The sequence below is a fragment of the Psammomys obesus genome, unplaced genomic scaffold (assembly GCF_907164565.1).
Source record: "Psammomys obesus unplaced genomic scaffold, mPsaObe1.curated_primary_1811, whole genome shotgun sequence".
In the NCBI taxonomy this organism is placed as follows: Eukaryota; Metazoa; Chordata; class Mammalia; order Rodentia; family Muridae; genus Psammomys; species Psammomys obesus.
Window position 1 is genome coordinate 7,382,871 of NW_026585504.1, and position 26,809 is coordinate 7,409,679.

Below are 26,809 nucleotides of genomic sequence, written 5' to 3' on the forward strand. Positions count from 1 at the left end.
TTGGAAGGCCCTTGGAGCCTAGGAGGACAGACACAGGGAGAGCTATGATGTGAGGAGGAGGATGGGGAATGGGAGATTTCCTTCCCCTTCCCCGACTCCCAGAGAGGACTGTTACAGAGATGAGGGAGTATGGGGCAAAGGAAAGAGAAACTGCAAAGCTGCATTCAGAATTCTGGTTAAATGAAAGCAAACTGAGACTCATGATGCTTCAGAGACTCCCGCCCACCCACCCACCTCATTAGGTTAAAATATCATGTTTTTTTTCTTCTTTCTCTCTCATGCTTATTTGATGCTTGCAGATTCTTCAGGCCTGCTGCTTTTGTTTCTAAAACATGCGGTGAGCAGCATACACTGTTTAATGCCCGCAGGACCCCTGGCAGGTACTCACCCGTAGCCCGCCAGGAAGGTGACAAGCAAGGGACCTTCACTGACAGTCCAGTGCACAGCATGGACTGTGCTGCATGCTTGCCCAGAGTTTAGCAGGAGAGTGTCGCAGAGGGGATGTGCAGGGAGCATGTGGCGACCTCCAAAATGCTCCAAGGTCCAGTCTGCGTCCAGGGAGGCTGCGCTGGACACAGAGCTAAGGCACTAAAGCTGCAGTCTGTGGGAACACACCACCCAGAGGTCCCTGGGGAGGAGGAGCCCTGCTCCCGGTACCACCCAAGACCAGGAACTGCTCAAGGGATCAGATCACGCCATATCCAAATCCCCGGCTCTGGCCCTTTAGAGAAGCGTTCGGTTCTCCCTCTCAGTCGCTTGCTTCAGCTTCCCAAGGTCTCCACGGCACTGAAGACGGCGCCACTGCTCCCCCACAGCTGCCTTCTCTTCGCACACTCTACCTGTACATCCGTTCCCCAACATGCTTGATAAGGAGCAGTCCAGGAATCTCACGTTCCTCCGGAGCAGGGCCCCACACACTTCCCAAGGCGGCTCTGTACCTCCAGGTCCTTCACAGCTTGACGAACGCCGCTGGCTGTGGCACCTGCTCCGTGTCCGGGGGTGGGAAGACACTGGATATGGCTATGTCCACGATGCCCTGGCACAGTTCTGCATAGAGCTTCCTGAAACGGGGTTTTAAAGATGTCACTGAGGGTGTTCATCAAAGTGCAAGAGAAAAATCAAAGCTGGGTATGGGGTGTGCATGTGTGTCCATCACGTGAACACCTTTGTAAAACTTGTCTCTGTAAATAAAGTACCCACAAGAGTCTCTGCTCACAGATAAAACATGTAAGGCAGTATTTAAGTAGTTTTAAAATGGCCTTAGAGAAGGCGATTTCAGCATATCATGAGCCTACCTCACCTGTCTGTGAGGCTGGAGGAGCAGGCATCAGCCAGGAAAATCACCACCTTCTAAGGGAAAAGGGACACTAGCAAAGACTTGACGGGTTGACAGTTAAGATGGGACCCAGGAAACAGGAAGCAGTAGACAAAGGATGATGACAGCTCAGAAAAGCAGAGAAAGGAGAAGGGAAAGAGGCAGAGACTCTGGAGAAAGGGGAGGCGGCTGTGTGAGTGTGCGTGTTGGATGTGAAAGGGAAACATGAAGAAAACACTAGCCTAGCCTGACAAGACAGAAGAACTCAAGGTCTAGAGGAGAAACAAAACTTGAAAGTGGAGCAGCGTGTTGTGGACTGTCCGAGGCACAAGGCAGTGGCCTCAACCATCCCCAGGGACAACAAAATCCACCTCCTGAGTGTCCTCTCTTGTGGCTCTAGTCAGCAAACCGGAGCTTTCACTCCAGTGTGGCTTGACCTCTAACATCCACAGGCACAAAGCAGAGGGCAAAGGAGGGAATCTCCCATCTCTCCAAGCAGTGGGGGCTGTGTCGGGTTCCCCTGCAGGACTCCATGGGCAGCAGGAATCCCCAGAGCCAGCTGCTTGGGACTGACCCTTGGAACAGGCAGAAGCCAGAGATGTGAGGAAACACATCTGGATGAGACTTGGACTCATGTGCCCACAATTTGTTCAGGAGGTGGCAGGAACCCCGGTAACCAGATCTGAGGACAGGAGTCCAGGCCAGCCTGCCTAGCCCCAAGGTCTTAACCATTCTAATTCTGTGTGCCTACTCCCACCAGCTAGGGGCTAGGAGGAGCTCCTCTTATACCATTTCCCATCCCTGTTGCACAAAGACATGTCCACCCAGCAGCCTCTCCCATCACATCCTCTAGGCTGCTAGGTCAGTTACAAGGCCACTGGGAAGCCATGTTCCAGTTCGGAAGTCCTAACTGCTGGCTGAACTTCATCTGTCCTGCTTTTCCTCTCTCTCTCCATTCCCCAACTCCCTTGCCCTCCCCTGACTCTCCAGCCCCACCCCTTCTGTTTACACAATCAAGTCCCATTTTTAACAGCCAAATCATTCACGCTTGAACTTCTGAAGGGACAGAGACATGGATGTCCTTCAGTGAAGGATGTCAGCTCACTCAGAACCACGGCTATAAAAAATAGGCCGTGTGCATGAATTACTACCATGAGCTTCTCCCACGAGGAGCGCTGGGACAAGAAAATGATATACAGACCAGTTTCGGGGTGGCCAGGCCAACTCGCCTCCTCATCACTGGTGACACAGAAAGACTCAGTGTGGCACAGGTGTCTCACGCCACCAGGCATACATCACGGAAAGCCCGATGCTACGGTGTCCACACATAAACCACGTAGCTAAAAGAATCTGGCTTAGCAAGTAAAGTTGGGCCTAATGTAAAGAAATCTTTTACACTCAGGCACTGCAGTTGCTGGCTAGGCACTATAGCTAGGCACTATAAAGACATCTCTACTTTAAAAATACCCGAGCCATCGCAAATCAGGTGAGCGCTGGGCTGATGAGATGGCTCAGTGGGAAAAGGCACTTGTGGCGTAAGTATGACAACCTGAGTTCGGTTCCCAAAGCCCACGTAAAGGCAGGAGAGAACTGACTCCACAAGGTCGCCCTCTGACCTTCGTACCCATGCTGCACCTACACAAACATACATGCAATAATAGAAAGAAAGAAAGAAAGAAAGAAAGAAAGAAAGAAAGAAGAAAGAAAGAAAAGAAAAAGAAAGGAAGGAAGGAAGGAAGGAAGGAAGGAAGGAAGGAAGGAAGGAAGGAAGGAAGGAAGGAAGGAAGAAATCAGGTTAGTGAAGACAGTTTGCTCATTCACAGACTATGTATAGAGAACTATGTGGCCAGCACAAGATTCAAAAGCCACCAAGAAAAACAAGGGTGGAGACATCATGGTGTGAACATTCCTCGAAGGAGACAAAAATGAGTTGTTTGATAGCAACGGATGCAGTGAATAGGGAAAATGGAAGCTCATTAAGGGAAGGCTTCGTGGAGGGGCCAGGGTTCCACAGGAAGGTCACGGAGCGCACAAAGACCACACCGTGGGTAAGAGCTTTCGGGGGTGGGGGGAATGGCATCTCTGGTTGAACTGCAGAGACAGGCGAGACAGATGCCTCACAGGTGGAGGGTGTGTGTGGCTTCTATTTCCTCACTCAGGCTCCCTGGGAAGGAACAGTACAGAAATAGAAATTCTGGTACGGAGGCTCTTTGCAGAAGTCCTCCAGGGAGAGAGGGTAACTGGCAGAAAGGACTGAAGAGCAAGGAAACCAGAGGGAGTCCACAGGACCTCTGGACTGAGCTGATGGGAGCAGAAAGCAGGCTCTCTGTCGGTCCCTGAAGAGGGAGACGGTGGGCCCTCATTCTCCTCGCCATGGGGGAGTCTGGAGAGGAGGACAAGGGGCTGGGTGCTTCTCATCAGACCCACAGACATCCTCACAGGACCTGGGGGAGGTGCATGTGGACCCGGGTCATGAATTCAGGAGCCGCATTAATTTAGTGGATGTATTATGACCTTTAAGCAGAACACGTGAAGAAGAAGTGGAACAGAAAGCCAAAGGCCACCCAGAGCCAGAATCTAAAGTCCTTGGTGAGGAAGAGAGAGTCCAGCTCGCTTGCAGCACCTGCTAGACAGCCCCATCTGGTAGACAAGGACCCAAAGACACAGAGAAGAAAGATTCCACAAGAGGGAGGTGGCCTCCTCCAAAGCTACCACAGGGAAATGAGGACATAAAGGTACAAAAGGTAGGTCCATCATTTCAAAGAATGCTTCCTGGAGAAAGATAAGGCAGTTCCTGGAAATGCCGCAGTCTAAAGATCGGGCCATGGGACTGAAGAGATGGATCAGCGGTTAAGAGTACTGGCTGTTCTTCTAGAGGTCCTGAGTTCAATTCCCAGCAACCACACAATGAGCTCACAACTGTCTGTAACGGGATCTGATGCCCTCTTCAGGTATGCGTAAAGACAGATTGCTCATATACATAAAAATAAACAGGTATGAAAAAGATGGACTCCTCAAAAAAAAAAATGAATAAATAAAGATTGGGCCATGAAGGGAGCAGGCTGAGGTGGGGCCGGTGCCCTCACTGGTGCAGCTTCATGGAGAAGCAGCTGGAAAATCCACACAGGCATGTTGTAATGGGAGCCCCACAGCCATGAGGGAGAGGAGAGGTGTTGTGAAAGATGAAGGAAGTGGGAGGAGTCAGGAGGGGAAGACGGGTCTTTGACAGAAAGGGCGGGAGGGAGCACCATATACACACAGCTGTCAGTGTTGAAGGGAGGCCATAAGGACCGCCTGCTCTCCTCCACCCTTGGCATCTCTTGCTGGGACTCCTCCAGGTCTCGGTTCCAGCCATCAACCCCAAGCAGGCCTCGTACTAAGTCACACCCCCTCTGACATTCTTCCTTACTAAAAAAACTTATCTAAGTTTGTAAATATATTCCACAGTCCTTTCCCTTACCTTACCCATAGTCCTTCCCCAAGGCTTGTGTCTCTTCTTAGCACAAAGAACTCACACCCTTTGTGCTGCCTGGATGGCTAGGCTTAGCCTGACAGGACTGATAAAGGCAAGTGACTCGTCTACTCCAGCCTCCAAGCGAGTGGCAAAGGCCTGGCCTTTAAACTCCTATGTCCCACGGTGATCCTCCTGCCTCAGCCTCTCCAATGCTGAGATGACAGGTCTAACCCACCACACCCAGCTTAGTGTGGTCTGAAACCCTGGTGGCGTCAGCACACAGGGAAATGGCTCAGCTAAGCCCTCCTGCCAGCCAGGGTCTCCCAAAGGACTCCCCCTCACTGTGACAAGTTTCCTGACAGCACTCAAAGGGTCCGAGCTCGAACCTGTCTGCCTACCCAAGGTGCACACCCAACCGCTGGTTATCAACACAGGTGGGTTCAGGCTTACTGAGCACAGGCCGGGGCACCGTTGACCTCAATGAGCCAGACCTTCAGCTCCTCATCCACCATGAAATCGAAGCCAAGGAGTTGGAAGCTCTGGTAAGGAAGGTGCTTGGTGCTGATGGCAGGCTCCACGCTCATGAGGCAGCTCCTGTGAGGGGAACGGGGAGAGCTCGCTGAGATTGGGGTGGTGGGGACAGAAGGAACACACACCCCATTAGGGACACATGCTATCGCTCAGCACCAAGTCACTATGTGTCTGCATCGGTGCAGCTATCACACTGGCTGTTGCCACAGTTGTTTATGGGAATCACCCGCTGGCCAGTGAGCGCAGGACATCTGCCGGTCTCTGCCTCCCCAAGGCTGGGCTTCCAAGCCAACACACGAGGCTCTAAATGTGGGTGCTGGGGATGGAACTCCGGTCCTCATGCTTGCACAGCCATGATGAGCCGTCTCCCCAGACCACATGGCTGTATTACGTGGTAAGGCAGGAGTTGCAGAAGGAACGCTGCATGGCATTGACTTCTCCTGTTAGCTCCAGATCTACTGCCAACTACTGCTAATGGGGCACTTAAGATTACAAGTATCCAGACTAAATACTGAAATCTATCACCAAAATTTAAAAAAAGATTTATATATTTATACCGCATTCTGCCTGCATGTATGCCTACATGCCAGAAGAGGGCACCAGATCTCATTACAGATGATTATGAGCCACCATATGGTTGCTGGGAATTGAACTCGGGACCTTTGAAAGAACAGCCAGTGCTCTTAACCTCTGAGCCATCTCTCCAGCGTCCTATCACAGAATTCTTATTAACACGGACTGTTTTGTTTTTGTTTTTTTTTTTTTTAGAAGGTTTTAATAGAAAAAAGTTAAAATGGAATTTTACAATCATACTGAGTAAATAGAGGTCTAAAGACAGGCCAGGTCTACTGCTATCCCACCCTGACCATGCCCAATCTTGTCTAAAAACAGGTCGCATTTAAAAATTTTAAGGCATTTTCTCTATGTAAGAATACTTTTCTGTTTTGTTCTTTTTTTTTTTTTTTTTTCTCCTCTTTGTTTTGGATACACGGTCTCATTGTGTATCCCTGGCTGCCTGAAACTTTCTGTGCAGACCACAAGCTGGCTTCAAACTCAGAGGTCCACCTGCCTCCTCCTTTCAAGTGCTGGGATTAAAGTCACACCCCTCTGTTGGAACACTGCCCAAGCATGGAGTCCTGTGAGGAGAATTCCGAGTGTTTGTGAGAAAACTCCAAGGAAACAAGAGTCTTGAGACCTTGGATTACTCAAAACGGAATTATTCTTGGAGCGTGTTTTCGTGTTTCTCCCAGGAGTAGCGGATAGGAGGGAGTTTACTTCAGATTACTCATTCCAACTGGCTATAGTTACTTCTTTACATGTCTCTATGGGGAACATTCCTTTTGGTCGGGTGCTGCTTGTTCTTGGGATTGTACGCTTTATTCAGGTGACTCTTCTGGACCCTCCAGAGGATAAATTGTCTGATACTCTGAATAAAGTTGGCTATTGCGTGAGACCTAAGTCTGTCCACTTATCGGCTCCATTCGCCCAGGTCCTTCCGCCTCAAGGGCGGTAAACATACCACCACACCCGGCTCTTTAAAAGTGTTTTAATTAAAATATATTTAATACGACAAGTTTTTTTAAAAGGCAGAAGTTTAATGAAAGGGGGCAATGACAGAAAAAGACAAAAGCGCAAGTATTACAATGTGACACACAGAATTAAACTTTTTATCTGCTAGGAGGTTAGGAAGAATAATCGGCAGCAGAGGGTTTTTCATTATCAGATGCTGCAGGCAGTGCAGGATTTTTGTTGTTTTGTTTTGTTTTTTTGTTTGGTTTGGTTTGGTTTTGGGTTTTTTTGGCTGCAATGGGAGCCCGCGGGAGGCTGGCTAGGGAAAAGGAAAACCTGAGAGCCCTGATCAACATTCAGGGGCAGCAGCCCTGCCCTGCAGGGAATGACCAGCAGGGGGAGAGGAAGGGTCCAATAAACGGCTCCTAGAGTAGGGATTCCTTCTGCTTTATTTTCTTGATGTAGAAATTCTAAACAACCTATGACTACCAAAGAACTTGACATGTAACGTTTCCAGCCAAAAGAAGTAAAAAGAAAAACAAAAGGAAAGATGAACAAAAATAAAATACAGGGCATAAAACCCAACTTCTGAAAAGATTTATTCTGTAATATTCACAGACTGGAACAATACATAGTAATTAAAAAAAGAGAGAGAAACTACCGCTGTGTGTAAATACAGCTGCACGATGTCAACAAGAGTAGTGCAGCCCCATTTACACCGTTTAACATGAGCAGCCACAACGGGAAAGGCTGCCTTCGTCAAGGAACCCTATCTTAAGGAGTTAAAAGGCTTCCTGGGGGCGCAGGCTGCAGCTCTCCAGGGAAAAGGAAACAATAGTGTATTCAGAGATTTGTTTAAAGAGCGGCTCACGTTTCCATGGAGGGACAGAATGCTGGACCGTTGGAGGTGTCTGGAGGCTGGAAGTTACTGGATAAGTGCCAAGTTCTGGTATCCAGAATCGAAATTAAAGGACACAAAGTGTGTTTATTTACTTATGTTTCTTGCCAAGGTGGCCTCTGGTTGGTGCCTTTATTTCTTTTTCTCTCTCACCTTCCTTTCTTCCTTATTTCCTTCTTTCCTTCCTTCCTTCCTTCCTTCCTTCCTTCCTTCCTCCTTTCTCTCTTTCTCTCTTCCCATAGGTGCTTACTTATTTTGGAGGCAGGGTCTCAGCATATAGCCAGGGCTAGCTTGAGCCCTGCTGCTTCAGCCTACCAGGTGCTGGGATAAAAGGAGTGTGCCTACTCTAAATATTTCATATCACAATTTGTTTCATGGTTAGCGGAATACGTACAGGACTTAAAACTCACTGAACCATACTTTGGTGTTATTGCACTTCATTTTTAGAAATTACTAGATTTTGTAACCTATAATAAAGAATACTGACACTAAGCAACTATTCCTAGGTATACTATAAAATGAATCAAGACAAATGACAGTAGAAATAGACTAAGTCAGGAGCAGGTAAATGCAAATACAAGATATACTATTTAATATAAGATACACACAGGATCTCTACAGCCAGCTGTCTAACTAGAGCAGATGAATCAGGGAGCTCTGGGTTCAAGCGGGAGACAGCCCCTGCTTCATATAAAGCGCACACACGTGAACCCACACACAGGCACCTGCACACATACATGTGAACACACACCACACATATCAACACATGCAACAAATAAGTAAATACATAGAGAGGTAAAAGCGAAACCATACACTGTCCCTATGACCATAATGGAATTATGAGAAGTCCATAAACACCTGGGTTATAAGCAAAAATTCTTACATCACACAAGGCAGGATGTAAGCATTAGGGAAAATAAAAAGATTCTGATGTGATAAAAATAGAAACAGAACCTCAATGATCTGTGGAACACAGAAGAAAGATTGAGACATTGAACCGTCTGTTGTGTTTGTCTTTCTTAATAAAGACATCTCAAATCGATCACCTAACCTTTCATCTTAGATTAAATAATAAAAGAAAAGCAAATTAAACTCTTCAAACAGCAAACAGGAGGAGATAATGGAAATAGTAAGAAACGAAAAAGATAGTTAATAATGCCCAAAATTGATTTTTTTAAAAAGATTTAATTTATCCAAGTAAACTAGAAAGATGATATAATTTATCAGTACCTAGAACAAATGACATTACCACAGATGTATTCTACAGACACTAAAACGAAAATAATTTCTTTACATACATTAGGCAGCTTAAGTGGGACAATCTCTTAGAAGGCATAAACACCCTAAGTCCCTTTCAGAACACATAAATCAAAATGCTTACCTCTAACTCACCTTATTATCTGTTTGATTTGCAGCAAAATGCTACTTTCTAAGGTGACGTTCAGGGCGCTTGTTAGGTACCGACTGAACTCTTCGAAGAACATTTCATTGCCTTCTTCGTATTTCCCGTAGTTCTTTGAGTACTCTTTCTGAATGCAGTGATTGGTCAAATGGCAGGTCTTATCTTGGAAATTATCAACATGGTATGGTTCCGAAGCAGTTCGAAGCACGCCCTCTCTATAGAGGTAGATGTTATACTGATGGTCAACCAGGACCCAGCTTCTGCAAGCCGATAAACACACAGTTTGTTCAGATCCCATGTTCTTATACAGAACCTCCACACCTTAATTTATTACTATCATTTATTTGTTTTTGAGACAGGGCCCTACTGTGAGGCCTAGCTGGCCTGGAAACTTCCTTCGAAGGTACCTGCCTGCCTCTCCCCCTGTGCCAGGATTAAATGCGCCTACGACCACCCGGCACACACACTGAATTTTTGTAGGGCTGTGACGGTATAGAAAAGGAGAAGGTTCTACAGTTATAGAAGGCAAATAATAAGTTAGCCAAAATAACGGATTAGCACCATAATGAGACAAATGAAGTATTTCACCATAAATAAATGCTTGAGCTCCTTTTTAAAATAGGCAATTTTGAAGGCTATAGATGCTTTTGAGGTTAACAAATGATACCTCCACGTGCCCTGTTTGCCTTCCGGTATCTTGGCTGGCACTGTAACCTGGCAGCATTTTCTAGACAGAAGAACTAAAAGGGAAGCAGCCACTGGCTGGGTGGCTTAGCTGTACTCATGGCAACACGCTGGCTACGGCCAGCCACACGCCCCTCGGAAGTCACACCATCTTCCCAGCAGATCCTGCCACACTCTGAAAGGATGACTGCAGTCAAGGCCAGGCACACCGAACATTACCGAATGTCAAACTTGCGGTGGCCGGGCTCAAGGAGCAGAGGGCGCTCGAGGTATTTCTGGATCACGTGCACCTGGCCCTGGTTGTCTATGAAATCCAGAAGCTCCGCCGCCTCTGAGGAGATGAGGATGCCTTCCCCTGCAGAGAGAATCGACACAGAGACCAGCTGGCTCACTCCAGGAGGGCCGGCTCCAGACTGAGGCTGGAGGAAACGGAAAACTCCATCTTTTGTGCGCAGGTGTATATGCCATACTGCTTGTGTGGAGACCAAAGGAGGTTGTCCTCTCCTGCCACTGTGTGGGTCCTGGGGAGCTGGACTCAGGTTGTCAGGTTTGACGGCAAGCACCTTTACCAGCCAAACCATCTCTCTGGCCCAAGATTTCCGTTTCTGAGTCGTTTATGATACCAATGTCACTGGTTACAAGTTATAACATAACCGGTTATGGCCTGTGATCACCAGATTCATTCTAAGACGCCCTACAGAAAAGCCAGGAGGCGACAGTACCAGACCACCAAGCTGAAGACCCAGACATAGAGCAGTGTGTCCCACAGCACAACAGAAGACTGCAGGCACGGGGACTGTCCATCAACAGTGGACAGGCAGCTCGGCCTTTAACAGTTTGAGAGACAACACACTAGAAAATCCAAACTTGTAAAGCCACAGCTTGATGGCTTGAAGTCTCTCAAGTAAAGTTCCTCAACTGTCATGAGAACCGATTTTTGGAAGATTTTCATCACCCTCTTAGAATTCTGTAGCCAGCTCTCTTTCTTCGCCCCGGCTTCTCACAACTCCTACCCCACTGTCGCTCTGAGCCTGCATTTTCCACACACTGATATGAACCAGATCACACGGTACATGGCCATTTGTGTTTTCACGGAATACGTTTTCAAAGGGGCTTTGACAGAGCAAGATTTGTTTTGGTCAGGTTTCATTTCTCAGCCCTCAATCTTATGGGTATCATGTTTATAGATTCTTTGCTCCTCTCTCACCCAATTTCAGTTTTACCTTTTCCATGAACTGCGAATTGGTTTGAATGGGTTAATTTTTCCCCGTGAACATGTACTGTACATAGCAACACTTATTGAAATGGTTAGCTCCTCTTGCATGTCTATGAGCATGCATGTGCATGTGTGCATGATGGTTTCCACGTTGGGGGGTGCATGTGTGCAGGGGTCTGGACTGGATGCCAGGTATCTCTCTCAAATTGCTCTTCTTGAGCTTATATATTTGACAGGGTCACAAGTGGAAACCAGAGTCTGCCATTCTGGCTAGTCTGGCTAGCCAACTAGCTCCAGGGGGCCCTTGCTACTGCTTCCCAGGCACCAAAATGGCAAGGGCACTGTCATGCCCACCTGGGTTTTACATGGGTTCTGGGGACCTGAACCCTGATCCTCACGCCTGCAGAGTAAGTGAGCACCCCCGTGAGCCACCCCAGCCATGTTTCTCCTTTATTGACAGTTGCTAGTGTTGTCCCTCTGATGAACTCGAGTCACCTGGGAAGCAGGGCCTCTGGGTACCGTGTGCAGGGTGGTTATCTTGAATACACTTTCTGAGGTGGGAAGACTATCTTAATAGTGGGTGGGACCGTTTCCTGGGCACGGGGTTCTGGGCTGTAGGTGGAAACGGGAACTGAGCAGCAGGCATACACTGCTGTCTTCCCGAGCCTGCAAAGGCAACATGAGGAGCTGCCTCAGGCTCCTGCTGGCCTTACTTCCCGGCCACAGTGGACTGTAGCTTGAACTGTGAGCGAAAATGAACCCTTCCTTCCTTAACTCACGTCGTCGGGGTATCTTATCATAGCAGCAAGAAAAGAAGCGAAGACAAATGCGTTTCACATAAACGTTTGTGAAAAATTCAGGTGGATAAATGTCTGGATCTACTTCTGAGTTTTTGAACCTGTTCTGTGGACTCATGCTTCTGTCCCTCTGCCAGACTGCAGTGTCCTGGGCACCAGGGTGGTACGGTACGCTGAGTATCACCTGCCGAGTAGAGGGAGTCATTCTACTTTATCTTTTTCAAGATCATTGAGTGTACCCTCTGGCCTGTGCTTTTTCATAAGAAACTTAGAAGCTTTACATCTGTAGGAAAACCCTGCTGCACTCTTAGCTGGAATCACCATGAATCTGCACGGCTGGGTGAACTGACATGCTTCCTCCGCTGAGTTCTCCAGTCCACGGACACATGGTTTTCACTCTGCAAGCGCTCTCTGACCTCATTCATAATCCTCCTGGCGCTTCTGGCCTTCTGAGCTACATACACATGCTCTATCTTGGCAGTTTACTTTTTTTTTTTTAATTTGCTTTCTACATGTTATCATTAAAAAACAAAAACAAAAACAAAACAAAACTAAAAAACAAAAGCAATGGATCACGGTGAATGAACCGGGCCTTGCCCATTTATGAAGAAAGGTAACAAAAACTAAAAGCAATTACATTTGCGATAAGACTGTAACTCTGCCATTTTCCTATGCCTGTTACATTTACTATGTGACAGCAGTTTTTAAAAGTTATAAAAAATAAGAGCTGGAGACACGGCTCAGTGGTTAGAGCACTGGCTGCTCTTCCAAGGACTGAGTTTCGATCCCCAGCACCCACACGGCAGCTCACCACCTCCTGTAGCTTCAGTTTCAGGGGATCCAGTGCCTTCTTCTGGCCTCCTCAGACGCTTCATGCCTGTGGTGCACATACACACAAGCAGAGCCCACACACATTTAGAAGACACATCTATTTGCCTCGTCCCTGTGTTATTTGTCCTACCTCCCTGACTAGGTTGTGGGTCATATGTCTCTTCTAATCCTGAAACCCCACATACTCATTCACTCACTCACTCACTCACTCACTCACTCACTCACTCACTCAGTGCATAGGCTAACGCTGAGAGGTGCCAGTTTCCATCCTGCCATGTGCAGATGCAGCACCATCTGCTTTTACTTCAACAGGGCCTATCAGTTACATCGCACGCAGACTGGGACAACGGCGCAGGAAAGGCATGGGGCTCCACGGGAGAACTGAAGTGGCCCAGGACAGAGACGGATCATGATGGTGATGAACAGCAGCGAGATGCTGATATATTTAAAACTCTGAGCCAACCACACCAAGCATAGAGTAGGCATAAGTAATACTTATTGAACAAGCATAAAAGCCATGTTTTCATCCCATTAATTTGATTGTGTAGTTAAATGCCCATAGACACTCCCTGTTAAATGCCCATAGACACTCATTTCGACCCTTAAAACAAAATTCTTCAAAATGTTATTCTCTGTTCCTCCCTCCTGTTGCTTTGGTGCCATTCTGTGCTGTCTTAATGAGTTCCAGGGACCAATAATATCCTCCCAACGGCATCCCGACTCCTGGGCCACAACCTAGAATGCCAATAGATGCCTATCTCTCTTCCAAGTCCCCAATTTACCAGCAGAATCAAACTAAAAATAGTACTTAAGATGGAGTTACAAGAGAAAAGAAGAAGCAGGTGAGGCCCCCGGCTTGTGGCAATAGCTCACATCGACCATTTTCAGGAGATTCCAAGGGATGCCTTCCTATCCTGTGATGGAGGAAAAGAAGTTGGAGTCCAATGGACCAGGAACAGAAATGAGTAACAATTGGCCAGGTGCTCTTCCAAACCGTGAAAAAAAATAAATTCAAGATGCAATGGTTTAAAAATAGCACATGACAGCAGTTATGGGGGAGACTGTGCGCTCACTACATCAGGAACCTTCTCTGTTTAAGTCTGAGCTGATATGATGAGCCTCCTCCCTTTCCAGGCATCCATTCCACACGTGTACTGAGTGCCTGTGTGGAAGGTACAGAAGCAAACAGAAGAAGGTACAGAAGAAGTCCGTGTTTATGTGGGGATTATAATACATCAAGGAAATGGCCAGAAGATGTGATACAGTCCTGGGAAGACACTAACACACATAGGTTAAAGATACAGAAAGCAACAGGCATGGAGGCCATTTTAGACCAGAGGAGCCTTCTCTGATGAGGCAATGTCTCAGCTGATGAAGACACATCCCAGGTATAGAGGCAAATTTATCTACTTGGGATCCAAGGCAGTCTCTGTGTCTGCAGCACAGTGAGCAAGGCCAAGAACAGGAGATGGTTTCAGAGATGCCGGGAAGTGTCCAATAGTGTGGAGTCCCACTAGGCCCCTGGAGCCCTCCTAAATGCATCAGGAAGTAACATAATCAGATCTGCGTTTTTTTTTTTTTTTTTTTCAGTCATCACTCTGTCTGGCCAGATGACAGCTGGCGGAGAGGCCCACTGCAGCAACTGGCTAGAGAGAACGGTGGCTGTGATTGAGCTCGGGGGTGGTAGAACAGAAGAACCTAATCCTGAAGAGATATTGAAGGTGGCCCAGGCGAGATGTTGATGCATTTCATACAGATGGTAAAGAAAAGGAGAGATCCAAGATTTGGGGCTTCAGAGACTGGGTGGACAGCGGGATCACACACTAAATAGGAAATGTGAAGGAGGAGCACTTGGGTGGACAAGCAGGAACGGATATGAAACATTCTGTCCTAGACACTTTGAGTTTGAAATGCCTTTTGGAGACAGTGGGGATATCCAGAGCTTAGAGTGAAGACTCAGGCAATACACACTAGGGATAAACACTAGGCAATAAACATAAGGTCTTTAAAGGGCTACAGCTGAAGTTCAGAAGGTAGAACATTGGCCTTGCAAGCAGAAAGGCCCGGGTTCCATCCCCACAACCCAAAGACACCAAGCATGAGAGTTCACGCCTGTAATTCTAGCCCTCTGGTGGACAGAAACAGAAGAGTCAGGACTTTCAGGTCATCCATGGCTGCATTCAAGGCCAGCCTAGGCTACATGAGAACCTATCTCAAAAAAAAAAAAAAAAAATTAGGCATGATCTTCTGATTCTGAGAGGACTCATTCATCTGTATACATCAGTAAGGGCCAGTGAAACAGCTCCGTGGGTAAAGGCGCTGGTACTGGCACTTGCTAAGCCTGATGATCTGAGTTCAATCCTTCAGATCTATGTGTCGAAAGGAGAGAAAAAACTCCCGAAGGATGTTCTCTGACCTTCACATGTGCATCTATACGCCCCACGCTCAAAACAAAGAGGCAGAACATCATTAAAACCCAATGTACCACTGAACAACGCTCAAGAGGATGCTACAACTGGCAGAGAGCGCAGCCATGGCAACTTACCTTTGGCACCAGCTGATGACTTTGCAATCCAAACGTTGCCTTCCCCGTCCTCTTTCTTCCGGTTGTAAGAAGCCAGGAAGAATTCTCTCTCATCTGTCCTTGTGTTACTGACTGGAAGCTGGATGCCATTCTGGGCTGGAGCAACTGGTGTCTTGAGGTTAGTTGGATAGATCACATAGGACTCTGGGAACCACGTACAGGACTCAGACAGGTCTGGACTGGTCTTGACGAGCCTAGCAGATGACAGAGGGTCAGTCAGACAGCTTTGGACTGAATTTGACTAGCCTGGAAGACGACAGGGGGGTCAGTCTCCGTTTCTGGTGAGCTGACCCCTTGCTCAGAAAGATTGCTGCTTTCTCCCAAAGCTTTTCCAAAAGATAAGCAAAACCCAATCTGGTTTCCTCTCACTCTGAGCCTCCATGGACAGGCTTCTAACGCATCACACTGTCTGGTGTGACTCCAAAGCCACGTCCTGGTTAATTCAAAGGCTCGTGGTGAGCTGGGAGTGTAGGGCCGTGGGGAACCCTCAGCACCGCACAAGCCAGACTTGGTGGTGGATGTCTATAATCCTAGTGTTTAAGGGGTAGAAGGAAAAAGGGTCCGAAGTTCAAGGTCTGGAGACCAGCATGAAATATATGAGACCCTGGCCCAAAACCAATGACAAAACAGCAACAACAAAACCCACAAGGCTCAAAACTTAACTCTTCTTACATGTATCTCTATAAAACTCAATATAACCCTAAACTGACACTTTTCCACCAATATGTTATACTAGATAGAGCCAAATAAAAGTGAGGGCACACTGGGAGGCAGAGGCAGGTGGGTCTCTACAGTACAAGCCCAACCTGATCTACACTGAAAAAAAAAAAAAAAAAGTGAAAAGAGAGAAAATATCTGAACAACCAGTAAAAATACTATCTTGGCCCAGTTGGAGAAAAATCTAGGAGAAACTTCTCAGCCTACTTAACTCTTCAATCTAAATAATCCAAATACTATTTTAAATCCTTCATACTTTAATTTTAGCTCAGGCTGATATCCTGACAGAGTAAAGATGGAATCCTTCCGGTAGGACACAGGGCAGGAGTGGACCACAGGAAATGCCTTCTGCTCCCAGAATGACATACACCATGGAAGATGAAGTCAGGCCGTGGGCATGGCACATAAACACAAGGGCTCCTCACCACACCACTCTCCTGCCACACCCAGAGCTGGAGGTTCAAGAACCCGTTTCACATGGAGAGCTGAGTCACAGAGGTGTAAAGTTCCTATATCACAAACGTGTGAGGCCCAGGCAGGATGCAAGCTCTTAACTCCCACTCCCAGGAACTGGAGCCACTGAAGTCTAGCCTGGCCAAGCACAGACCTCCCTGAAGCTGCCATTCCCTCTTCTGTCGAGAACAGAACTGCTCGTGTGAGTTCTAAATCCCGATTCATCTACAAAACCCAGTCTGAGAAGAGAGCAAAACGACATTTCAAACTAAGATTTACGGTAAAATGGCTGGGGAGTCTGGGCTGGTAAAGATCTTGCTGTGTAGGCAGCAGCATGATGTGACGTGCACTTGTGACCACAGAGCGGGGGCGGGGAGAGACACACAGATCCCGGGGGGTTGATGGCCACCCAGCTTAACCTACTGTCTCAAAAAAAAAAAAAAAAATTTTTTTTTTTTTTCAAAACCAAGTTTCTCTGTGTAGCCCTGGTTGTCCTGGAACTCGCTCAGTAGACCAAGCTGGCCTCAAACTCATAGATCCACCTGCCTCTGCTCTGCCTCCCAAGTGCTGCGAGGCACACCCAGAAAAAAAAAATTTACACACACACACACACACATATATATATATATATATATATATATATATATATATATATATATATGGTAGACAGTACCTAAGAATGATACCTGAGGTCTGAGGTTATTCTCTGGCCTCAATACACACTCACACACAAGCAAGCTCAAGCTCAACACACACACACATACACAAACACACACACAACTTAAATAAAATAATTTTAACAACAAATAGGATTTGAAAGTTCTTTCAACCCAAAGAGACTAAGAAATATAAACCAACCAACTTCTAGCCCCCTCCACGTTCAGCTCTGTCCCACTGTCCCATACGGTCCTCACGGGTCACGTGGAACCAGTGAGCATTTGAATGATGGCCAGTAAGACTCAGGAAGTAAACTGTAAGCTACATCTAAATTTAATCAGAAAACCAATGCACTGTAATAATATTTTTTTTTCCCCAGCAAGCACTTTATTAACTTAGCAGGTAGCATTTCCGCTGTTTCTATGTTGCTACATGGAGGCCCCATCCCGGTGTCGTTTCTACGAGTGTACACAAAAGCATGACAGTTCTGTCCAGGAATGACAGCTTAACTCAGCTCCAGCAGTGCTTCTTTCCTGTGCATGCATGAAATGGTACGTGTTTACTATCGAATGGGCAGAGCTAGCTATGTACACCAAATGAGTGTCATCTAAGGCAGAATGTTTAAAATACATATAAATATATTGGTGCTGGAAAGATGGCTCAGTGGTCAAGAGCACGGGCTGCTCTTGCAGAGGACCTGGGTTCCGTTCTCAGCACCCCCATGGTGGCTCCCAACCATCTGGAACTCCATTTCCAGAAGCTCTGACACTCTCTTTCCGCCCCCTTGGGCACTGCATGCATGTGGCATGCATAGACATGCCAAACACTCATTCACTTAAAATAACAAAGCAAATATTGGCGATTTAAAATGTTTGAAACAGTGGTGTACTCTCAGGAAATTGAAAGAGGGACACGGAAGCTAAGAAAATGCCCGGGAGAGGAAAGAAAAAAAAATGAATAAGTAAATGAAGTAACTAGAAGAGATATGACACAAATTCACAATCAGTGTCATCTGCTCTGGTCAAGGCACAGTAAAATGAAAAAGCAGCCTTTGTGGTAAAGGCAACATTTTCAGCAAAGAATATTTGATAAGCAATTTTTCCTCCACAGCCAAGAAAGAATCAATGATATTAGTGGTTGAAGTCATATTTTACTATATTTAAGTGTGAGAGAGTGTGTGTGAGCGTGTGTATGTGTACATGTGAACACACAAGCTAGTGGAGGGCATAGGGCCCCCTGGAGCAGAAGTTTGGAGCTGGTCATGAGCTGCCCTGTGGGTGCTGGCAACCAAACTTGCCCCCCCCCCCCCGGAAAGGCAGCGTGTGCTCTGAACCACTGAACTAGCTCTCCAATCCTTGAACAAAAACATTCTGGAATAATTTTCCCCTTGCCGTGCTGAGGGCAGAACCCAGGGACTCCCACGTCCAGGAAAGTTCTCTAGAGCTGAGCTGCACATTACCTGGCCTGCCAACAGCTTTTTAACAGGACCTAAACTTGGAGCTTCAGTCACTATGAAAGAAGTAGCTATCACACAAAAAGAAAGCCATTGTGCACGAACAGATGATGAGACAAGTTACATTAAGGTAAAAAGAAAAACCCTTGCTGGCCAATTTTATGTCAGTGTGAGGAGGGAGGCATCTGAGAGGAGAGCCTCAACTGAGAAAATGCACTCATGCTAAGATCTGGCTGAAGGGCATTTTCTTAGTTAGTGATTGATGGAGGAGGACCCAGCCCATTGTGGGCGGTGCCATCCCTGGGCTGGTGGTCCTGGGTTCAATAAGAAAGCAGGCTTAGTAATCTATAAGGAGCAAGCCAGTGAGCAGCATCCCTCCATGGCCTCTGCATCAGCTCCTGCTTCTAGGTTCCCATCCTGACTTCCTTCCATGATGGACTACAGATTGGATGTGGTCAAATAAACCCTTTCCTCCCCAAGTTGCTTTTGGTGATGGTGTTTCATCACAGCCATAGGAACCCTAAATAAGATCGATATTTCTCAAGTTTTATAATTAAACCCCAAATAGCCATTGCCTAGAAACTGTAACATCAAAAATGAACTGAAAAATTTAAAAACACTAAAGTTTTCCTTAACCTTAGATAAGTTATATAAGCAGGTGCTGCCCAGTTAATGCTTTGGGATGCTTATACGGAGAAATATTGTCAAAGTTCAGCCTAAACCTGTGGCTCTCAACCTTCCTAACGGTTTAATAGAGTTCCTCATGTTGTGGTGACCCACAACCATAAAATTATTCTTGTGGCCACTTCCTAAGTATAATTTTGCAGTGTTATGAATCATAACGTGAATTTCTGATGGGCAGGATATCTGATATGTGGCCCTCAAAGGGCCTGCGACCTGCATGTCGAGAACCACTGGCCGAAACAATGTTGAACTCACGCTACAGCCATCTTGTAATATTTTGCATCTGTCAAAGAATTTCATCTACATGTAAAAAATTACTTTCTGTCATAGTAGAAACTTCTACGTAACTGCCACAAGGTTGGGTTAAAATGTGGATTCACTGGGATGTTCATGTTTCCTTTTTTACTCCATTGCACCATATGGTACATATTGGAAACATTTGCCTCGCTGAATCTGATGATACAAACTGGAAACATTTGTGTTCTAAGGCCCACTCTATAAAAAGTATCATGGCTACAGCTGCCCAAATGGCTCAGGATACACTTGCTAACGTCAGGCCATGATTCACCAGTTCAGGAGACTGTTGAAAAAAGAAAAGAAAAGAATAGAAAGCTAGAAAACTTCAGACAGAAGACAATGAAGTTAGCCAGTGTTCTCTGTTGATATCCTCTGATGGAGAGATGAAAGCATTTTATCGTATTAACTCCAATTCATATTTTCTTGAAGCAGAAATACTTGCCAAGTCATTTTCTTCACCTAGTAAGCCATTATTTCATTCAATATTAATAGATTTTTAAATGGTAGTGTTATACAAAAATCTCACATATATTCATATTATACCCACATGAGCTAAATTTATAAAGCTCAAGGAAGAAAAACTTTATGATCTACTCATACACGTATAGTAATTTGTGTTCCAATATCATAACACATTAATAATCATGATTTCACATATTTTATCATGTAACAAATTGAAGGTTTTACATTTAATGATGTTGTGAATGTTGTCGAAACAAACAAAGAAAATTGAAAATACATCAAAAGTAACAAAGTTACTTTTCAGTATGTTCAATGCCCCTTTAAATCCAATATTAAGCTAATGAGCTGACGTAGAGTTGGAATTTAATGTGAGCCTAAGTTTTTCAAATGATATGCTTTCGCTTCCAGCTCAAGTCAATCTTTCTTAAAAAATGAACCCATCTCACCACGGTATATACGAATATTAAAGGAAAGGTCTGATTGAAGACCCAATTATTATACACTTTTGACATACACATATGCCAGAATTGGATACAGAAATCTACTGTTTGATTGTGTGTGTGTGTGTGTGTGTGTGTGTACACATGCATACCAGATGATCACTGTACCAATGGAGCCTCATCCCCAGCCCTAAATCTACTTTTCCAACCATAGTTTTATGAAATCTAAATTCAGATAAAGGGTTTCCAGTGAAAATGTACCCTCTGAACTAAGACAGGCTAGAAATTTAAAGTGCACGCCAGATTTTGAAGACTCAGAATGAACAATACGAATTCATTTTTTTATGTTAATAGCATGTCAAAAGACAACATAGTTTAGGGTATGGTTTTGGGAGGGGCTACTTTTTTTTTTTTTTATAATACTGGGGATCAAACGCAAAGCCTTGCACACTAAAAGTAAGTGTTCTACCAATAAACTACACCCTTACCCCATTGTCTTAGTTGGGGTTACTATTGCTGTGATGAAACACCATGACCAAAGGATTTATTTTGCTCAGTTCCATCCTCAAAAGCAGTGAGGGCAGGAAGTCAAGCAGGGCCGGAGCTGACGCATGGAGGGTGTTGTTTATTGTCTTCCTCCTCATAGCTCTGCTCAGCCTGCTTTTTCATAGAACCCAGAACCACCAGCTCAGGGATGGCACCACCCACAAGGGCCTGGACCCTCTCTTCTCCCACCAATCACTCATTAAGGAAATGCTCCACAGCTAGATCTTATGGAGGCATTTTTTTTCAATTGAGGCTCCCCCCCCCCCAGATAACCCTAGCTTGTGTAGAGTTAACATAAAACTCTCCAGCACATTCGTTAAATAAAACAGATTGACTTGATGGCACCTGTTCTTTGCACTTGCTGTTTGGGGCCTGAAATTACACATGTGGCCAGCATCCTATTTCTGCTGGGCAGTACTGGTTTGTAAGATGACCTCATTCGGAAGCCCACACTTCCGTACAGAGCCAAGGCTAAGCTCTGTGTGACATCCTTGCATGTCTTCTTTTACGTTTGGAGGCGAGCATCCAACTGCAGGCTCATCCACACTTTCAGGGAGCAATGCTCAAAGGAGAAAAAGCCTGCCAGGAGATTAAAAAGTTCTTTAAGTGCTCTGAGGTGTGGCCATGGGTTCCCCACGAATTTCTGATACTCCCTGCAGTGAGAGGAAGAAGGATCAGGTTGTCCAAGGTCCAGCATAGAACCCCATCAGGGCTCTTGGAAGCCCTCTCAGGCATGCCCGGCCAAACTGTTCTATTTGTACAGATTAGAACCTTCCTGGCTCCATATGAACTGCTGTGGCCTTGGAATGCACAGCCGACTCCCCCACGCCTCAGGTGCCATTCTAACCCACAAAATGAGGGAGCTCACATCTTACTCTCTAGTGTCACTTCAAGCCATACACAGTCACGGCAGAGACACACCGCCAAAGGGAGCCAGAGTCTCCTGGAACTGCTATAGCACCTTGCAGAACACTTACGAGAACAATGGAAGCTGCTGCTGCTGCTGCTGACGGCAAAGGTCACCTGACACAGGTCACGTCACTACCTACAAGATGCCATTGTGGATATCCCACAGAACGGGAATTGTCACCACCATCCAACCCCATTTTGCAAATGGGACACTGGCAGTCAAAGTGGCGCTGTCCAAGGTAATAAACTGGTCATGGCTGCAGCCCGGGTTCTCTCTGACTCGCCACAGCTGTTGAATAAGCAAATATGCAAAGCACTAGTATTTTTATAGCATCTCCTGCTTCCTATTTATAAAAGCAAAATTCTACTTTTGTCTTCATGTCTCTGTGTGGGCATGCTCACATTTAGATGAGTGTAGGTACTCACAGTGGCCAGATGAGGCTATCAGATGCTCTGGAGCTAGTCAGAGGCAGTTGTGAACTGTGTGACAAGCCTGGGAAAGGAACACAGGTCCTATGGAAGAACAGCATATGTGTGCCTAACTACTGAACCATCTCTCCAGCCCTGGCCATTTACAGTCTACACACAAAAAGAATACATCATACAAAGACTTCAGGAAGCCTCATTCTCTTAGGAATTGCTGCTAAATCATGAAAACCCATCCCAGAAAAATGGGAGAGATACCAGCACATCCAAAGACAAACAGAGATGCTACAAGAAGCACCCAACCTCTTAAGTCATTGGCAAGTATAAAGAGTACTTTGCATTGAATCCCATCTCCTACTGTCTCTTCACCCGAAGGCTATTTCACTGTTCACACATGAGCTGCAGAGAAGAAATCCAGGAGACCTTCTATAGCTCTGGTCTTAGGGACCAGATGAAAATATGAAAATGGCAGTAGCTTCCATATGAAAATGGCAGTAAGAACAGCAACGAGACTCCAAGAGTTGCAGTTAGGTAGCTACTGCCATTCCATGTGCGGAGAAGAAAGTTAAAGCACAAACACCCACGATGTACCAGGCCCTCTCACACACGTCACCTGGCTTAATCCTCCTAATTGCTTTAGGAGGGAGGTGTTCAGGCTTAGAGGGATGAGAAGATTTGCCTGTTAATCAGATTCTTCAAAGAGCTGAGGCGAACCCCAGCTACCGCCTCTGGATCTCAGTCACTCAATTCTACCTCGTAATACTGTGCTTGTGATACCTAGCTGTACCCAGATGTCTCAGAGAAGCGGTGGAGATGACTGTGCGGCCTTCTGTCCCAGTGTCTTCTCAGGGACTCCTAGATGCTTGACAGCTTGCGCACCTCTCTCTGGGGAGCAGAAATGCCTGGCAACTTATCCCACCCCCCACTCCTCCACCCTTTCCTCACAATCAGAGAGGATGGGAAAGCTTCTAGGAGAGCAAATGCCAAGAAAAAGGCGGAACTGCTCCTGACTGACACCACGGCAGATGCTCAGTCACTCTGCTTCAAGCTGTGACAGCTCTCATCCACGTCAGAGCACCAGGGATAAGACTTCAGCTAAAGCCACCTCTTTGCTGGGCTCCTAACCCACCCTGCCCTACCGTTCCCCCCTCACTTCCATTTGGGTTTGCCTTCAGAATCTCCCAAGAAATCACTTACACTAGAACCCCCCCCCCCTTCCCGAGCGTCGGGCTCTGCTTCTAGGAAGCCTGGCCTAGGAGACAGGCAGGCCTTATTAAGTGATACATAGCAACGCCTGAAACTGTAATCAAAGCCACCGAGAGCCAACAGCCCTGATAGCTGTTGGCTCTCAGACCGGCAAAGATTTTCTTTTTTTCCTTACAATAATCCCTTATCTTGGCCTCAGAGCTTCAGGAGGAGAGCTAAAAACCATTTACGAAAGACACCGAAACGGGAGGTGTTCAGGAACACTTACTTCACTAAAGAAGCTTTGCGGCACAGTTTGTCCGCCCCCCTGTAGTAATTCACCAGCTGCACCAGCCCCGGCTCGTGACCTACAAGGAAAGAAGAGGCTCAGAAGGGAAACAGAACAGGCACGGAATGACAATGTCAGCGGCAGCGTGCAGAACAGATGTGTCATGCCCAGCTTCCCCTTCTCTCCTTTCAGGCTGGCTGTCAAACATGGAATGCCTGATGTTTCTGTGCCCCAAGCTCCCTTTTCCTTTTAGTAGCCTACTCCCAATACTCAAACTGACATACAGGTCAGCTGGGACGAGGCTCCCTTTTTCTTATTAGGAGGAGACTGAGTATTTCCTATTTTGTTTCCCCTTGGCCCTTACACAGTCCTCTCTGGGACTAACACACATAGGCTTGTAATCTGCTGAGCAAGGCTACCCGAATACAGCCACGAATTGACCCTCAACCTCACCTTCTCCAAACATGAAAGTAGGCAGCAGAGTATGGCGTGTCTACCTCCAGGACCTTCCAGAAGCCACTAGGAAGTGAAAGAAGGTCCTGGAAAGGCCACATGACCCTGTCAGAAGCCCTGAGAGCAACTCTGCACTATCCCACGAGGAAACATCTCAGCAGCTCTTACTACAGAAACCCTTCTACAATCACAACCAGAGGCTTGGAGTACAGCGCATCCTCGGCACATGTGAGGCCTTGGGTTCAATTCCCCAGCACCACAAAGGATAAAATGAAATAAATAGGAGCGATTAGAAACAAAAATGATACAACAAAGATACATTCTATTAAAAAAAATTAGCTCCTAACAAAATGCTTTGTCTCTTTCCAGCAACAAGGCCAGGTCTCAGAGGTAACAATAATTAATCTAACCATGGCACACGACCAAATCAGAACTTTCAGGCATTATCTGGTTTACATCTCCCTGGGGAAGACAGGCCCAATCCACAGTTGACCTGGTACCCTCTTGTCCCATTGGTCCTGGCCTTCCAGTGCCCGAACCTGACCCTCTGTTTCTCCTCGGGTTTTATGAATCCCACTTGAGACAAAAAGTGAATACTCCCAACAGTGAGGGGGAGAACCATTTTGGTTAGAGGACACAGCTGTCTTTTCCATAAAAATAAAATGTCTGCTGGTCATCTGCTAAATGTGTGGTGCCTTCTTAGGACTTGGGTCCCAAAGGCTTTATCTTTGTCATCACACCAGCAAGGCCAACTACCCCGGCCTAGCCTGAGCTTAGCCTTTTGGTGTGTTGTCAATATCAAGATTCTACCTAAGTTCTCACCATCCAGCACTGCCAAATGCCAAGAGGAGCTAGGAAGACAGGAAGGGAAGTGGCAAAGCAAGGAGGAGCAAACTGGTCAGCTGCTCCTGTACTTTCAGGGAAGTTTGTTTTGTGGGATTTTCTCTGCTGAGCCCTTCCAGAGGAACACAGCTAACACAGGGACATCATTTTCCACGAACATGTTCTACTCTGAGATTTCTGAGGCTCCTAACCAACCATTCCACAGCATTGCCATGCTAGGGTATAAACTTGTATAAAAATGAAAAGTCGTCCCTGAACTATTTCAGTAAGGTTAAGCCTTAACATACCTCCCTCCGAAAACCAGCCTTCTCTTGGTATGGCTGTAATGTCACCCAAATGCCCTATGGAAGGTTGCCAAATAGTTAATTTCAAAGGACCCACTTTCTAGTCTCATCCATCTCTGACCACACCGATTTCTGAAAAGCCTCCCCTCCCCAGGACATGGGACAGCCTAGGGTGTTCTCTAAGATAGAGATGCCCCTTCGCTCCCTCTCCCCTTCTGTCCTAGGAATTCAAATGACCCCACTCCCAAGGGAGTTTCTGTAGAAGAACCAGCTCCCCAGAGAGAGGCGGACCCTCCTCAGATGACTGTACAGTGAGGGGACCAAGAGACCAGGCTCAAGGCTGTGGGATGCTTGTTGAACCCATCTGGACAACTCCTAGATGACGTCATTGAAAAGGGAGTTGCTGTCCCTCCCTACAGATGAGTTCTCGAATAAAGTGGTACCAAGCCAGCTTGGTACCCATGCGGGTGAGGAGATTAAAGGTCACCCAGGCTTGCGTAAAATCCATCACTAGATGCACTGCCGCAAGCGCACACTTTCGGTGCAGCTAAAAGGAAGGGCTGAAATGGAACAGCCCCTATCCCCAGCCCCCTTTCCTGGAAGCTACTGCTTTGGTGAATTCAATGAGTTTTTCCCAAATTCCTTGCCGGTTCATCTGGGCCTTTGGGTAGCACACGCCTCTGGGGTTTCCACAACAACTCCCCCTCCACGCCCACACCACACAGGGCGGAATCCTCAGTGGCAGATGCTAGGTCACTGTCAGACAGGACAACCGCACCCAGACTCCATTCCGAATCCAGCTGCGGGTTTAGATCTTGCTGGACCCGTTTTAGATCTGCTAAGGCGAGCTCGCGCCGAGGGGGAAGATTAATGACCTTAAAAAACAAAAGCGCTGGCTCTCAGAACGGTGCGCGCAGCGGCCACGAGGGAAAGGCTCACCCAGTCTCCCGAAGGGCAGCCGGTTCCTCTCGCCCAGCATCAGGTTGAACCTGGGGTTGTCCCGCCGCAGCCTCTTCCAGTGGCCGGTGGCCAGCAGCAGCCGGGAGACCTCGGCGTAGACGCTGCTGTTCTCGTCGCGCACCACGAAGGTGTACATGGCGGAGGGCAGCGCGCCCCGCAGCCGCCGCCGCGCGGGTCCAGGACGGGGGGCTCCCCCCGTGGACGCTGTCCAAGCCCCAGCCCCCAGCCGCCCGCCCAGCCACCCGGCTGCGCCTCCGGATCCCCTCTGCGTCCGCTCCGGGCGCCCGCGCCACCGCCCGAGTGGCAAGCGCCACCCGGACGCCGCGCCCACCGCCGGCGCCCCGCCCACGACCGTGATTCCGCGCGGCGCCCGGGGCAGGTTTGCGGGCCGCTGCGGCGGGAGCTCCTTCCCGGGCAGGGTCGGCCCCGGCCGCCGCTCGGTGAGGGGCGCACGTGTGGCCTCGGCGCTCGGAAGCGCGCTGGGGGACAGACGGAAAGGATTCCAGCTGCGCCCTGGATCCTAGCCCGCA

General features: G+C 47.2%; 1 protein-coding gene across 1 annotated transcript; it reads right to left on the minus strand.

Annotated features, from left to right (window-relative positions):
- Nucleotides 1–225: 225 nt before the first annotated feature.
- Ttl (tubulin tyrosine ligase) lies at nucleotides 226–26,523 on the minus strand. The gene is made up of 7 exons (XM_055614710.1): nucleotides 26,259–26,523; nucleotides 23,740–23,818; nucleotides 15,183–15,415; nucleotides 10,013–10,148; nucleotides 9,100–9,369; nucleotides 5,220–5,363; nucleotides 226–1,061 (listed from the first exon to the last, which is right to left on the minus strand). Exons 1-7 carry the CDS (start codon nucleotides 26,413–26,415, stop codon nucleotides 950–952), a joined length of 1,131 nt encoding a protein of 376 aa, XP_055470685.1. The 5' UTR covers nucleotides 26,416–26,523; the 3' UTR covers nucleotides 226–949.
- Between the last annotated feature and the right edge of the window lie 286 nt (nucleotides 26,524–26,809).

Excerpts from the sequence above, each read along its gene's own strand:
- Ttl (XM_055614710.1), bottom strand. The coding sequence starts at position 26,415 with ATGTACACCTTCGTGGTGCGCGACGAGAACAGCAGCGTCTACGCCGAG. Across the intron at positions 15,416-23,739 it reads CGCAAAGCTTCTTTAGTGAA|GCTCGTCAAGACCAGTCCAG; the intron begins GTAAGTGTTCCT and ends GTCATCTGCTAG. Across the intron at positions 9,370-10,012 it reads CACCGCAAGTTTGACATTCG|AAGCTGGGTCCTGGTTGACC; the intron begins GTAATGTTCGGT and ends ATCGGCTTGCAG.